Here is a 13,274-nt window from a genome sequence, read left to right as displayed (position 1 = left end):
ATTTTGTTAATAAAGTCTTGATGCACAAAAAAAAAAGAAAACAGACTTAGGCAAAGAGAAGGGAAACTAACATTTATTGAGTGCCTACTGTGTATATATAGTCTGGCCTTGTGCAAGGAGTTTTCATCTACACTATTCCATTTAATCCTCACACCAACCCTGTGAGGTAGGTATTATCCCCATTTTTGTCAGGTGAGGAATATGAGGCTCAGAAAGGTTAGGTAGTTTGTCCAAGGTCACACAAGTTGTAACTGGTCGAGCTGGATCTGAGCACTAAGTCTCAATCTCAAAAACTCCCTGTTCTCTACTGCATTGTGCCTCTGGAGGAAGGAGGCAGCAAAAGCAGAAGCAATGGTCCTTATACTTCCTACCCTAAGAACCAAAAGGGTCACCAAGAGAAACAGCCCAAACTTTTCTACAGGCCTTCCTCTCTCTGCTTTAGGAGGATGTAGTCAGTTTAAGAGGTAAGACATAAATATAAAAATAAATAAAAGGGGTAAGTCCCCCAGCAGTGGGTTATGCAGTACCTATAGTGTGGGTAGGTTACTGTTCCACTCACAGCTGCTGTGGGAGGAAGCCACTTGGCAAGTGGGCCCTATGGCGATAACCGGGACAATGGTTGCCAAAGGCTAGAGTGGGTGGGCTAAACAGGCCCCTTCTGGGTCTCACAGATTTGAGAACAAAACGTCTGGAGCAGTCAGCAGCCGTGGGCAGTCGCCGTCATCCTCCATCTGCTTATTTTATCGGTGTTTGTGATCCAAAAGGGATTCAAAATCAGGAGAACATACAAGTTTGTGTTTCACATGTCCCAGGACTGTCATATCACCTGTCCTACTATCTCCAAGGCCCACGGACACCAGCTCCTGCCAATCGACAGAGACAATGATGAGAACCAAAACCACATACCACCCACTACTAAGTCCTATGAATTTTAATAATCCCAAGAATCCTACTCCCTGAATCAATTTTTTAATTTCTTGAAGAGTCTCTACCCTAACCCAAAGGGCACTAACCTGCAGGAAAGAGCAAGAAGTTCCCATCGTCACATCCAGAGTCACCTTGCCCAGGAGGAGCTGCACCTTTCCTGACTTGCGGATGAGCAGTTTGCCAACCTGGCCCTCTGTCAGGTCACTGAGGGTACAGGTATTCTCTGCCAGCCTGGCTTCCTATAAAGAGAGTAAGATGTGAAAAGCTAGATGACCTTTATTCTACCTCCCAAAGAATGTCATCAGGCATCAAAGATTAGACTGAGCTCCCCAAAGATGGTCCTTTCCTTAGGCTAACAGCCATTGATTTAATAATAAAACCCAAAACAGAAAAAAGAAATCAATACACGTACAAAACATTGACAGCTGCTGAAGTTGGGTGATGGTACAAGGGAGTTTATGCTCTCTCCTTTGTATAGATTCAAAGTTTTTCATTATAAAAAGTAAATGCATACAAAACTGGGGTTGAAGGTACAAAAGCCCTAAGCCCCTTTCAGGTACAAAGTATAAGTGCCCATTATTCTTTCCTTTCAGCTTGGGTGACACAGCATTGCTTCCCTCTACAGGTCACTGTTACCCTTCCTGGTTCTGCACATTTTCACAGAACTCATTCCTGATCATACCCGATCTTTCTCCTGCTTTATAACCACCATCTGCCCATCCTCGCCTTGTACTTCTGTCTTGATAGGCTTGATGTCCTGAGTGGGTGGCTGGCCAGGTAGGGTGTCTGGCAACTGGAGGAACAGTAGTTCTTCTTCCTTGGTGAGGCTCAACTCTCTGAGCAGCTCTGCCACAGATATGTCCTTTGGGAGGCCTGGGGTCTTCTTGGCTGCTTTGGAGGGAGCCTTCATCTTGGCCTCCTCCTCCTCATCTCGTGGCTCCTCTTTCACTGCTCAGGGTAATACAAATAGAAGGGCTATCATGTGTCCACCCTCTACATCATCTCACTGTATCCATCCCTTTGCACTCATGTGCTCTACTGTCACTCAGCCAGAAAACTGGAGAAAGATACTGGTTATACAGAGGAACAAGAGACAGTACACTAAACAGGATGTGATTCGTCTAAAAAGGGATATCTGATGCTGGCCCACTGAGCCATGTCAGCACCTGAACCATCTGAGAGTAAGAATTTAGCATCTTTTTTCAGGTCATGTATTTTACAGCTAGAACAGAAAAGGACCTGCTTATTAGCAGTAGTCTGGGAGGCTCTGGATAAGGGATTTATTTTTGAGGCATGGTGGTGGTTGGGGAAGGAACTACACAAAAGGAGAAAATACCTTTCACAACAGGCACATCTACTTCCATGTCCTCTTCCTTGGAGCCAGCCAGCCAAGGTTTAACATCTGGTTCTTCATTCTCTTCCTTAAACAGCCATCCAGAGTGAGCCAGAGGCAGTTGCACAGGCATGTTTCGAGTATCATTCCTCAGCCCAGGGTCATCGATGAACTGCCAGAGTCAGAAGGGTCACATAGTCTAGCCACCATAAGTACCTGTATTCAAGACCTTCTGAGTCTCTTTCTAACCAAAGATTTCTGCTGCTCAACAGGATTCCAGGACATCAGAAAGCTCTTCTTTTCCTGACCTTGGCTCCTCAGAAACCCTTTCCCACAGCCACAACAAAGCCCCCTCTCCCCAGACTTCTGGTACCTACATCATCCTTCTCCAGCATGCGCAGGATCTGTTTTGTTTCTTCATCCGTCTCCCTCTTCTCTTTTTTGATGTTGATGATATGGGAGGGCCCCATGTCTGATATATCCACTGTCTTATCCCAGTTCCCTATGGGAAATCACCCAAGTCACTAAGGATAAGGAAGAGGCTACTAGCAAGGAAAACCAAACTGGCGGTGGGGGGATTCCATTGCCCTTGCCCTTCTCTCAGGCAGTATGATTCTTTCCTCTTGGAGCCCCAGCAGCCTTGTACCTTTTTTCTTCATCATTTCAGCTGGGCCCTGCTCAAAGATGGAGTGGGACTGGATCACTTCTGGGCGACCCCGGCCACGTCCATGACCTTCTCGTTGTCGGTCTCTATCCCTCTCACGCTTCTCCTTCTTGACAGTTACTTCTTCCTTAGGCCTGAAAAAGAACTTGTCTTACTTTCCCACACCACACCACTCCAACTGAGCAGAGAGTTTATGAGCCAATAGTTACATAATGAGGAAAAACAGAAATCAATCCCAATACCTTTTTCACTGTCTTGGGGTCTCTTCCTCAAGTTTACTTTATCTTTTTGCTTAAGAGTGTATGTCAGAACTCAAAAGTTGCAACTATAGAGATTGCCCAAACACATAGATTTTTTTTTTTTTTTTTGCACTAACTGAAAACAGGGAGGCTGTAATGTAAAGCAACTTGAGAAAAAAACAATACATCTTTAGCTAAGCTATTGGCTCTTAACACTGCCTATATAAGAAAATCATTCTATTCCACTGGAAAAAAGTTAAATGATAATTTCTAAGGATGGAATCCCGGGAGCCAGGGTTGAAAATCACTAGTGAAAATAACTAAACATACAAGTTTAAATTTCTGAGCCACATATATTTGTGTATACCAAACACACAAAGTAAAGCCCCAAATTTAGAGCAAGTAAACAAGGGGCAGGTATACAGAGGGCTAGCTACTTACTCTTCCTTGATCTTCCGACTGATGATGTTTGGGGTGAAGGTTTTCTGAAAGTAAAATACAGGAGTCACTGATTTGGTAGGTTCTGACCCCAAAATGAGGAGCTCTGGTAGTGTAGTGCCTAAAGCATTTGACCGCTAACCAGAAGGCTGGCAGTTCAAATCCACCAGCCACTCCTCGGAAGGAAGGTTGGGCAATCTACTTCTGTAGTGATACCGCCTCGGAAACCTAAGGAGGGGTCGCTATGAGTCAAGTCTGACTCCACGGTAGTGAGCTTGAACTTTGAGCCCAAAATATAGGGGAGAACAAAAACTCACAAAAGGCATTTTCTAAAGAGCAAACTCATCCTAGCTGTTTTCCACACGCTTGATACTGTTGTCAGATATTTAGAAGTAGACAAAGGACATGAAAATGAGGAAAGTCGTGCTGTGGTGGCAATGAGTTATACAAGAGAAGACTGGGACACCAAAATCCATTTGAACAAGCAGCCTCGGCTTCTGCCATCCAAAAGAGAGCTTCCCAGCTTTCTATATGCAAAAGAATTTTTCTGATCTCACCTTGTCTTCAAATCACTCTAAAGACCAATCAGTATCAGAAGAAAGCAACTCTAAGAGCAAAGCTCAAGTAGGAAAAACAGATCTGCCAGCACTAAGAGGATACAGTGAGACTGACACCAGAATTTCCCAAGGCAAAATTAAGTTCTTAAAAACTTGCTGTTTTGTTTCTGGCATTTTTACCCCTCTTCTGGGCCACCCCTTACATCTACAGGCACAAACATAACGGGATGAGATAAAGACTCTAATGCAATGTCTTGATTCACAAGGTGATAGATCAGAGGATTGCACACTCAGATCCATGTAGAATTCGAATCCACTAAAACTACAAGCAAATGTTTATGCCTGTGTGGCTTTCATGGGTTTCTTAAAGGCATCCCAAACACATAAAATAAAGAAACACCGTGCAAGTTGCTTGGGAACATCTTGAACTAATTAGGATTCTCTATCCTTCTGCCGCTCCTGGGATACCATCTTGCACCTAGACTTGAAACTTTGCCAACATTTCCAGAATTTAAAGAGGGACACAAGGTTCAAGAGGGGCTCCACACAATGCCTGGCATAAAATAGGTCCTACGTCAGTATTAGTTGAATCCCAAAACCAAAAAAAAAAAAAAAAACTCACTGCCATCGAGTGGGATCTGACTCACTGCGACCCCCCTAGGGTTTCCGAGGCGGCATTACTCCTGAAGTAGATTACCCAGGAGTGGCTAGTGGGCTTGAACTGCCAGCCTTCTCATTAGCACTCAAATGCCTTAGGTACCACACCACCAACCCAGTCGACTCCCAAGAGCCTGGAATTCCACTGGGTTTCTTTAGAAAGGCTACCTTCTTGACTCCACCGAGGGTGAGGTCTCTGGAGCGGACCGACGGAAGGCGACCAGGGGTGAGGGGGGGTGCTGGCCTCCTTCCGATAAGCCCCCGGGCTCCAGGGAGGAGGGGTCGGGACCCTCCCGGGATGCTGGGCTCGCCCGCAGCATTTTCTTCCGACATGATACCTGGGAAAAAAAGGGGAAAAGGGGTAACAAAATCATTTCACGGGCCGAACGCGCGAACCCTGGGCGTAACCCCACCCACGTGGCCTTCCACCCCCACCCCCACCCCCACCAAACTGTTGCCTCTCTCCTCGACTCTCAGCTCCTCCCCCTCCCACGTGGCAAGGCGCCCCAGACCACCCGGCTTGAGGCATACCTCGCGACCCTAGTCCGCTGCCCCTCGCCCTTCTCCCCAAGCCCTCCGGCTAGGCACGACGCACCCAGAGCACGCGGTGCACCTAGACTGCGACTCTACACCACGCACGTCACTACTTCACCCCCGACCCCACCTGCAGCTGGCACTCAGTCTCCGCGATAGGCGGAAGTCTGCGTGGCAGGGCCTGGGCGCCGCCATTTTGCCGCGGGGAGGAAGTGAGGTTCGGTGGGCGGGGCCGGGCCACAGTATTTATCAAGCGGCGCCTCGTTCCCCTCCGCCTTCTCTTCCCGGTTCTTCCCGGAGTCGGGAAAAGCTGGGTTGAGAGGGCGAAAAAGGATGAGGGGATTGGTCTAGGTTACGGTTTGGTACTGCGCTCGGGGGTCTAGCCCCAGACTGGGAGTAGAGACGCTGAGCTCAGAGTCTGGGGGCCTTAGCAGCCACCAGGGCGCAACGTAGGGATTCGCTTCGGTGGAGCTTCTGGGACCTGTGGGGTCGCAGCTCAGATAGAGCGCGGGGCAGAGAGCGAGACCTGGACTCAGATTCGAGAAGCCTTGGGCCAGGGCCGAGACTTGGTTGCGGCAGTAGCGGCTGTAGACTCTCGATAGTGACCTTGGAGTGGTCACTGTACCTTCGGGTAGTGGCCTCGCTCTTCCTTGGAGGTCCCGTTCTTGAGCTGGTGGGGTCCTAGTGTGGCACTGCCGGGGCAGTGCTGGAGCTGCTACAGCGGACGAAACTGGTGTTAGTCTCACCCACGCTGAGCTCACTGACTGTCGGGGCCCGTGTGTGCGCTCTTAGTTAAAGCCTGGAAGGAACCTGAAAAATTAAGTTTGCCGGGGAGGCGAATTTAAATAACTTTTTATTGTGACTTTGACGTTTGTAATTTTTCTTTTTAAAAATTTTTGCAATGTTTCCTTCCCTTCCCTCCCACCCCTTGTTGAGTGGGCTTTGACTCACAGCGACCTTATGTACAACAGAAGGAAACACCTCCAGGACCTACACCAGCCTCACAATCCCTGCTATACTTGAGCCCATCGTTGCAGCCACTGTGTCAATCCATCTCCTTGAGGGCTTTCCCCTTTTTTGCTGACCCTCCACTTTACCAAGCATGATATCCTTCTCCAAGGAATGGTCCCTTCTGACAGCATGACCAAAGTAGGTGAAACTAAGTCTGGCCATTCTCGCCTTCCACCCCTGGTAACCAACAAAGAAAGTTTCCTTCCATACATAAATCTTTCCCTGACTTTTTACAATAATGGACTAATACAATATTCTGTGATTGACTTATTTCACTCAGTGTATTGTATTCCACATTCATCTTGACGTTTATAATTTTTAAGAAATGTTCTTTAATGTTACCCTCCCACTACACACCATATAAAACAATTCAACAAGATTACGAAAAAAGTAAAGCAAACATTTCTGCTAGAATTCCACCGTAACAACAACAACAACAACAAAAACCCTACTATGAGGAGTGGATTCTGACTTGTAGAGACATCTCTATAGAATAGACTATTAAAAATTTGGTAATATATTCCAGTACCCTCACCAGAGCCTTGCCTGTTGTGTCATAATTTTGTATCGATTTTCAAATAACGTTTCTTTGTTGCTGTATCCAAATGAATGATTCTCTGTTACATGATTGAATTGTGTCCCCACAAAATACATGTTGGGATCCTAATCCCTGTAACTGCAGAGGCTGTCTAAAGTTTGGCAAGTATGGCAGGTATGGCACGTCCCCTGGGGGCCACTGGGGCTTGGGGGGGATGATACCAATGAGCAGTTTCTTTTGGCCATTGTGTTTCCATAGCCAGCTGTGGGAGACCATTCAACAATATGAAACCAATTGCTCTAGGCGCTATTGATAGGAGGAAGTATACCTGTGGATGTAATTCTGTCTGGAAATAAAGCTTTCTTTGTTATGTTAATTAGTCCATTATCAATATAGGGTGTGTCCTAAACCCAATCACTTCTGCGTAATAAAAAAGAGCAGAATAGACACAGAAGCAAAGGAGCACATCTGGGAAAGATAGATGCCATATGGAGATTGCTGAGGAGCAGCAGGGCTACAAAAGCTAAAGCAAGGATCTTCACTACAGACTCCACAGAGAGAGGGCCCTGACTTTGATCTTCTAGCCTCCTAAACCAAAAAAACAAACTCATTGCGACTCATAGTGACCCCTCCGAGGCAGTATCTCGACCTAAGTATGCTCAGTCTTCCTTCCAAGGAGTGGCTGGTGAGTTTGTACTGCCAGTCTGGTTAGTAGTCAAATGCCTGAGGCACTACGCCACCAGAGAGCCCGTCTTCTTATTGTTATGTGCTGCCAAGTCAGACCTGACTCATAGCGACCCCTCCTTGGGTTTCTGAGGCGGTATCACTATGGAAGTAGATTGTCCAACCTTCCTCCCAAGGAGTAGCAGGTGGGTTTGAACCGCCAGCCTTCTGGTTAGCAGTCAAGTGCCTTAGACACTATGCTACCAGAGCCCATCTAGCTTCCTATATTGTAACAAAAACAAATTTCTGTTATTTAAAGCCACCCACTTGTGGTATTTCTGTTACAGCAGCTCTAGGAAACTATGGTAGATTTATCACGATTTACCTATTTCCCTGTTGTTTGGACATTTAGTTGTTTTTTTTCCCCCTCTGTTGTAAATAACTCTACAGTGAACATGATTCATTTAATGTTTTTTCTTCTTTTGCATAATTCCCTAGGACAAATGCCCAGACTTGGAATAACTGGCCTAAAGAGCATCTGCATATTTTAAAAAATAAACTTTTTATTTTGAGATAATTGTAGATACACTCGCAGTTGTAAAAAATAATGCAAAGAGACCCCAAGTAGTGTTTACTTAGATTCCCACAATGGTAGTATTTTACAAAACTATGGTACACTCTCAGAGCTCTGGTGGCACAGTGGTTAGGGCCACTAAGCAAAAGGTTGGTGATTCTAATCCATGAACTGTTCCGTGGGAGAAAGATGAGATTGTGTTTCTGTAAAGATTACAGCGGTGGAAACGCTATGGGACAGTTCTACTTTGTCCTAAGAGTCACTATAAATCAGAATTGACTCCATGGGAGTGGGTTATCTCACAATGAGAATAGGACATTGTCAAGATACGAAACAGTTCCATCATCACAAGGATCCTTCCAGTTGCCCTTTCTCTCTTCTCCCCTAACAAACACTAATTTGTTCTCCATGTCTATAATTTTGTTATCTTAAGAATGTTATTATATAAATGGACTCATATGGTATGCGACTCCTTGGGGTAGCTTTTTTCACTCAGCCTAATTCTCTGGAGATTTTCCAAGTTGTTGTTTGTATCAGTAGTTCATTCCTTTTTCAATGCTGAGTATCCATAGTATGTATATACCACAGTTTAACCATTCACTCTTTGAAGGCTATCTCTGCTTCTAGTATTTTACTATTATGAATAAAGTTGCTATGAATATCCATGTACAGATTTTGTGCAAGCATAGGTTTTCATTTCTCTAAGACTGCTGGTCATATGCTAGTTGTATGCTTCTTGTTAGCTGCTGCCCTGTCAAGTTGCCCCCAACCTATGGTGACCCATGCACAATGGATCGAAATACTGCCCAGTCCTGTTCCATCCCCATAATCACTCATGGGTCAGACCTTGAGATCCACAGGGTTTTGATTGGGTCATTTTCAAAAGTAGATTGCCAAGCCTTTCTTTCTAGCCATAGTCTTGAAACTCTGCTGCAATCTGTTCAGCATGATAGCAACACCCAAAACTTCACTGACAAAAGGGTGGTGGTTGTACTTGAGGTACATTGGTTGGGCAAGAAGTCTACCACTGAACCACTAGTATCTCAGTTGTATGCTCAGATTTTTAAGAAACTGCCAAACTTTTCCACAGTGACAGTCCATTTTATGGTTCTTCATCCATATTACTAAATTGTTTTCAAAAAGGATTGTGCTAGTATGCATTACTACTAAGAATATATGTATAAGAATACATATACTGTCTTGCCATTTCTATTTGCATATTGTTGTAGTTGTTACGTGCTGTCAAGTTGGACCCGACTCATAGCGACCCCTCCTTGGGTTTCCAAGGCTGTATCATTACGGAAGTAGATTGTCCAACCCTCCTTCTGAGGAGTGGCTGGTGGATTAGCTCTTAAAATTTTAAATTTATTTTTGCTAATTAAATACTCTGTTAACATTATGGGAGCTCTGGTGGCATAGTGCCTAAGGCATTTGACTACTAGGCTAGAAGTTCAAACTCACCTCCCTCAGAAGAAAGACTGGGCGATCTACTTCCATAGAAGGAGCTCTGGTAGTGTACTGCCTAAGGCACTTGACTGCTAACCAGGAGGCTGGCAGTTCAAACCCCCCAGCCACTCCTCGGAAGGAAGGTTGGGCAATCTACTTCCGTAATGATCTACTTCAGTAATGATAGGGGTCAGTATGAGTCGGATCCAACTCAACAGCACGTAACAACAGCAACTTCTGTAGAGATATCACCTCGGAAACTCGAGGGGTCACTATGAATCAAATTGACTTGACGATAGTGAGTTATTACATTAATACTGTCTTATGTTCATGTCTAACTAGATTTTTTTCAACTTCTTTTCTCCATATTGGTTTCATGATAACCAAACAAAAACCCTACAAGCAGAAGTCCTTAGCTTCTGACTGAAGCATTAGATGAAATTTCTTTGATTTGATTCTCTGGGCTTTGAGGTTCACCAGCCTTTTAGCAGCTCCTGATTTTGTAGTTTTGTTTTGTTTCACAAAGATATCTACTCATTATAGGAAATTTAGAAAATGTTAAAAGCACCTAGAAGAAAATTAAAATCATACATTATTATCCCATCAACTATTATCTGTACTTGATATTGGTTTTTCTATGCATGTAGATTTTAAAAGTTAAGATATTTCCTCCTACTTTGTTTTTCTTCTGCGGTAGAGCTTTGCTTACCCAAGTTCTCTTTCCTTTCCATATAAAATTAGTGATTGGCTTTTCCATGTCCTTAAAGAATGTTGAAGAAATTTGGATTAGGATTTCACTGAATATATAGATTACTTTGGGTAGTACTGACATTTTTACATGTTCAGTCTTCATATCCATGAGCATGGCATAGTCTTCCATTTATTAGGTCTCTGGGTAGTGCCTAAGGCATTTGACTGCTAACCAGAAGGCAGGCAGTTCAAACCCACCAGCTACGCCTTAGAAGGAAAGTTGGGCAATCTACTTCCATAGTGATACCACCTCGGAAACGCAAGGAGGGATCACTATGAGTTGGGTCCAACTCGATGACAGTGAGTTTGGTTTTTTTGGTTGCTTATAGTTTCTTGTAATAGTGTCTTATGTAGGTCTTTTGTGTAAGATTTATTCCTAAGTATTTTATCTTTTTGGTGGCTATTGTATATAGTATTGTTTTCCTTATTTCTTTTTCAGAGATTTTTTTATTGATGTAGAGGAATCCAACTGATTTTTATATGTTGATCTTGTATCCTGCTACTTTATGGAATCTTTCAATTAGTTCTACTGATTGTCTTGCTGTGTCTCTTGGTTTTCCTACGTGTAGGATCATATCATCTATAAATAGAGATAGTTTTACTTCTTTGCCAATTTGGATGCCTTCTTTACCTTTTTTGGCTTATTGCCCTGGCTAGGACTTCTAATGGGAGCTCTGGTAGCATAGTGGCTAAGACACTTGCCTGCTAACCAGATGGCTGGCGGTTTAAACCCACCAGCCACTCCTCAGAAGGAAGGTTGGGCAATCCTACTTCCGTAGTGATACTGCCTCGGAAACCCAAGGAGGGGTCGCTATGAGTCGGGTTTGACTCGACGGCACATAACAACAACAACAACAACAGGACTTCTAATACAATGTTGAATTGGAATGGTGATAGAGGGCATCCTTGTATGGGTCCTATCTGCAAGGGAATGGTTTGAGTCTCTTTCCATTGAGAATAATGTTAGCTGTTGGTTTTGCATATGTGGTAGTTAAGGTTATATGTCAACTTGGCTGGACCTGGTTAAGTGGCTGGGCAGCTGGTGGTAGTTATTCCCCATGATGAGACTGGCAATCAGCTCCATGGTGGGATTTGCCACAAGCAGCTGAGTAGCTGCTTTAGGGATGTGGTCTGCTTTCCACATATAAGAAGCAGCTTTGGGAATAGTCTCTAGCTTATGGCATGCTTGAACCCTGCATGTAGCCAAGTCTTTGTTCAGCAGCCTGCCATGCTCTGCCAGTCTTGGGACTTCCAATGGCCTGCCACGTAGTTTGGTAATATCAGGACTGTGCCTTTTCACTTGTTGACCTTGAGTTTGTCAGCCTCAGCAACCAGCAGCTGCCTACGTGAAGAGATGCCTCTAGCTTCAGTGGGCCAGGAGCAAGAGACAGAGCTGAAGCCCAAGGTCAAGGGGGTTTCACCCAGCCCCTAGAGCCTGGCATTTTGAACTCAGATTTTTAGCCTCCAGAACTGTAAGAGAATAAACTCCTGTTTGTTAAGGCCATCCCATTTGTGGTATTTCTGTTAGAGTGGCAATAGGTAGCCAGAAAAGCATGTTGTTGTTGTTGTTATGTGCTGTCAATTCGGACCTGACTCAGAGCGAGCCCTCCTTGGGTTTCCAAGGCAGTATCACTACAGAAGTAGATTGCCCAAGCTTCCTTCCAAGGAGTTGCTGGTGGGTTTGAACCGCCTGACTTCTGATTAGCAGTCAAGTATCTTAGACACTGTGCTACCAGAGCTCCTGTATGCCCTTTATTACTTTGAGAAATTTCCCTTCTATTCCTATTTCACTGGGAGTTTTTATCAGGAATGAGTGTTGGATTTTATCAGATGTCTTTACTGCATCGATTGATATGTGATTCTTTTCCTGTGTTTTACTTCAGTGATGGATCATGTTGATTGTTTTTCTAATGCTGAGCCATTCTTGCAGACCTGCTATGAATCCTACTTGGTCATAGTGTATTTCATATATATATAACTCACTGCCATCAAGTCTGATCCAACGCATAGTGACCCCGATTGGATTTCTGAGGTGGTATCACTACGGAAGTAGATTGCGCAGTCTTCCTTCCCAGGAGTGGCTGGTGGGTTTGAACCGCCAGCCTTCTGGTTAGCAGTCAAGTGCCTTAGGCACTACGCTACCAGAGCTTCCAGTTATATATATGTAGAGAGAGAGAGTGTGCTCTGGTGGCATAGTGCGTGAGGCACTTGACGGCTAACCAGAAGGCTGGCAGTTCAAACCCACCAGCCACTCCTCGGAAGGAAGATGGGACAATCTACTTCTGTAGTGATACTGCCTTGGAAACCTAAGGAGGGGTCATGATGAGTCGGGTCCGACTCGACGGCACGTAACAACAACAATATATATAACTAAAAAAAAAAAAAAACCTCACTGCCATTGGCCGTCAAGTCAATCTAACTCATAGAGACCCCTCCTTGGGTTTCCGAGGCAGTATCTCTATGGAAGTAGATTACCCAATCCTCCTTCCGAGGAGTGGCTGGTGGGTTTGAACCACCAGCCTTCTGGTTAGCAGTGAAATGCCTTAGGCACTATGCCACCAGAGCTTGCATATGTATATATAGCGTTGGATTCTATTGACTAGGATTATGTTGAAGATTTTTGCATCTGTATTCATGAAAGATCTTGGTCTGTAGTTTTCCATTTTAGTGATGTCTTTGCCTGGTTTGGGCATCAGGGTTATACTTGCTTCATAGAATGAATTTAAGAGTATGCCAACCTTTCCTGTGTTCTAGTACAGCTTGAATAGGATAGGTGAATGTTTGATTGAATTCTCCGGTGAAGCCATCTGGGCCTACTATGCAGCCACAGTAGTTAAAACAGCCTGGTACAAAACACCGCATAACATGGATGAACTTGGAGGACATTATGCTGAGTGAAATAAATCAATCAGAAAAGGACAAATATTGTATTAGTCCATTATT

At 44.5% G+C, this 13,274-nt stretch overlaps 1 protein-coding gene across 1 annotated transcript; it reads right to left on the bottom strand.

Annotated features, from left to right (window-relative positions):
- Positions 1 to 740: 740 nt before the first annotated feature.
- POLR3D (RNA polymerase III subunit D) lies at positions 741 to 5,148 on the bottom strand. The gene is made up of 8 exons (XM_007950815.1): positions 4,984 to 5,148; positions 3,605 to 3,648; positions 2,907 to 3,058; positions 2,638 to 2,762; positions 2,264 to 2,432; positions 1,610 to 1,875; positions 1,014 to 1,166; positions 741 to 863 (listed from the first exon to the last, which is right to left on the bottom strand). The coding sequence occupies exons 1-8, from the start codon at positions 5,146 to 5,148 to the stop codon at positions 741 to 743; spliced, it is 1,197 nt and encodes a 398-aa protein (XP_007949006.1).
- Between the last annotated feature and the right edge of the window lie 8,126 nt (positions 5,149 to 13,274).

The sequence above is a fragment of the Orycteropus afer genome, unplaced genomic scaffold (genome assembly GCF_000298275.1).
Source record: "Orycteropus afer afer isolate SDZICR_OR568_19922 unplaced genomic scaffold, OryAfe1.0 scaffold00289, whole genome shotgun sequence".
Classification (NCBI taxonomy): domain Eukaryota; kingdom Metazoa; phylum Chordata; class Mammalia; order Tubulidentata; family Orycteropodidae; genus Orycteropus; species Orycteropus afer.
Note: the sequence above shows the minus strand (reverse complement) of the source record. Positions and strands in the feature narration are given on the sequence as shown.

What these genes read in the sequence shown, in the direction of transcription:
- POLR3D (XM_007950815.1), bottom strand. Translation starts at nt 5,148, where the DNA reads ATGTCGGAAGAAAATGCTGCGGGCGAGCCCAGCATCCCGGGAGGGTCC. An exon ending in TAAAGCAGGAGAAAGATCGG is followed by an intron (nt 1,167 to 1,609) that starts GTATGATCAGGA and finishes CTCTCTTTATAG; the next exon opens with GAAGCCAGGCTGGCAGAGAA. An exon ending in CTTCTTGCTCTTTCCTGCAG is followed by an intron (nt 864 to 1,013) that starts GTTAGTGCCCTT and finishes GTCGATTGGCAG; the next exon opens with GAGCTGGTGTCCGTGGGCCT.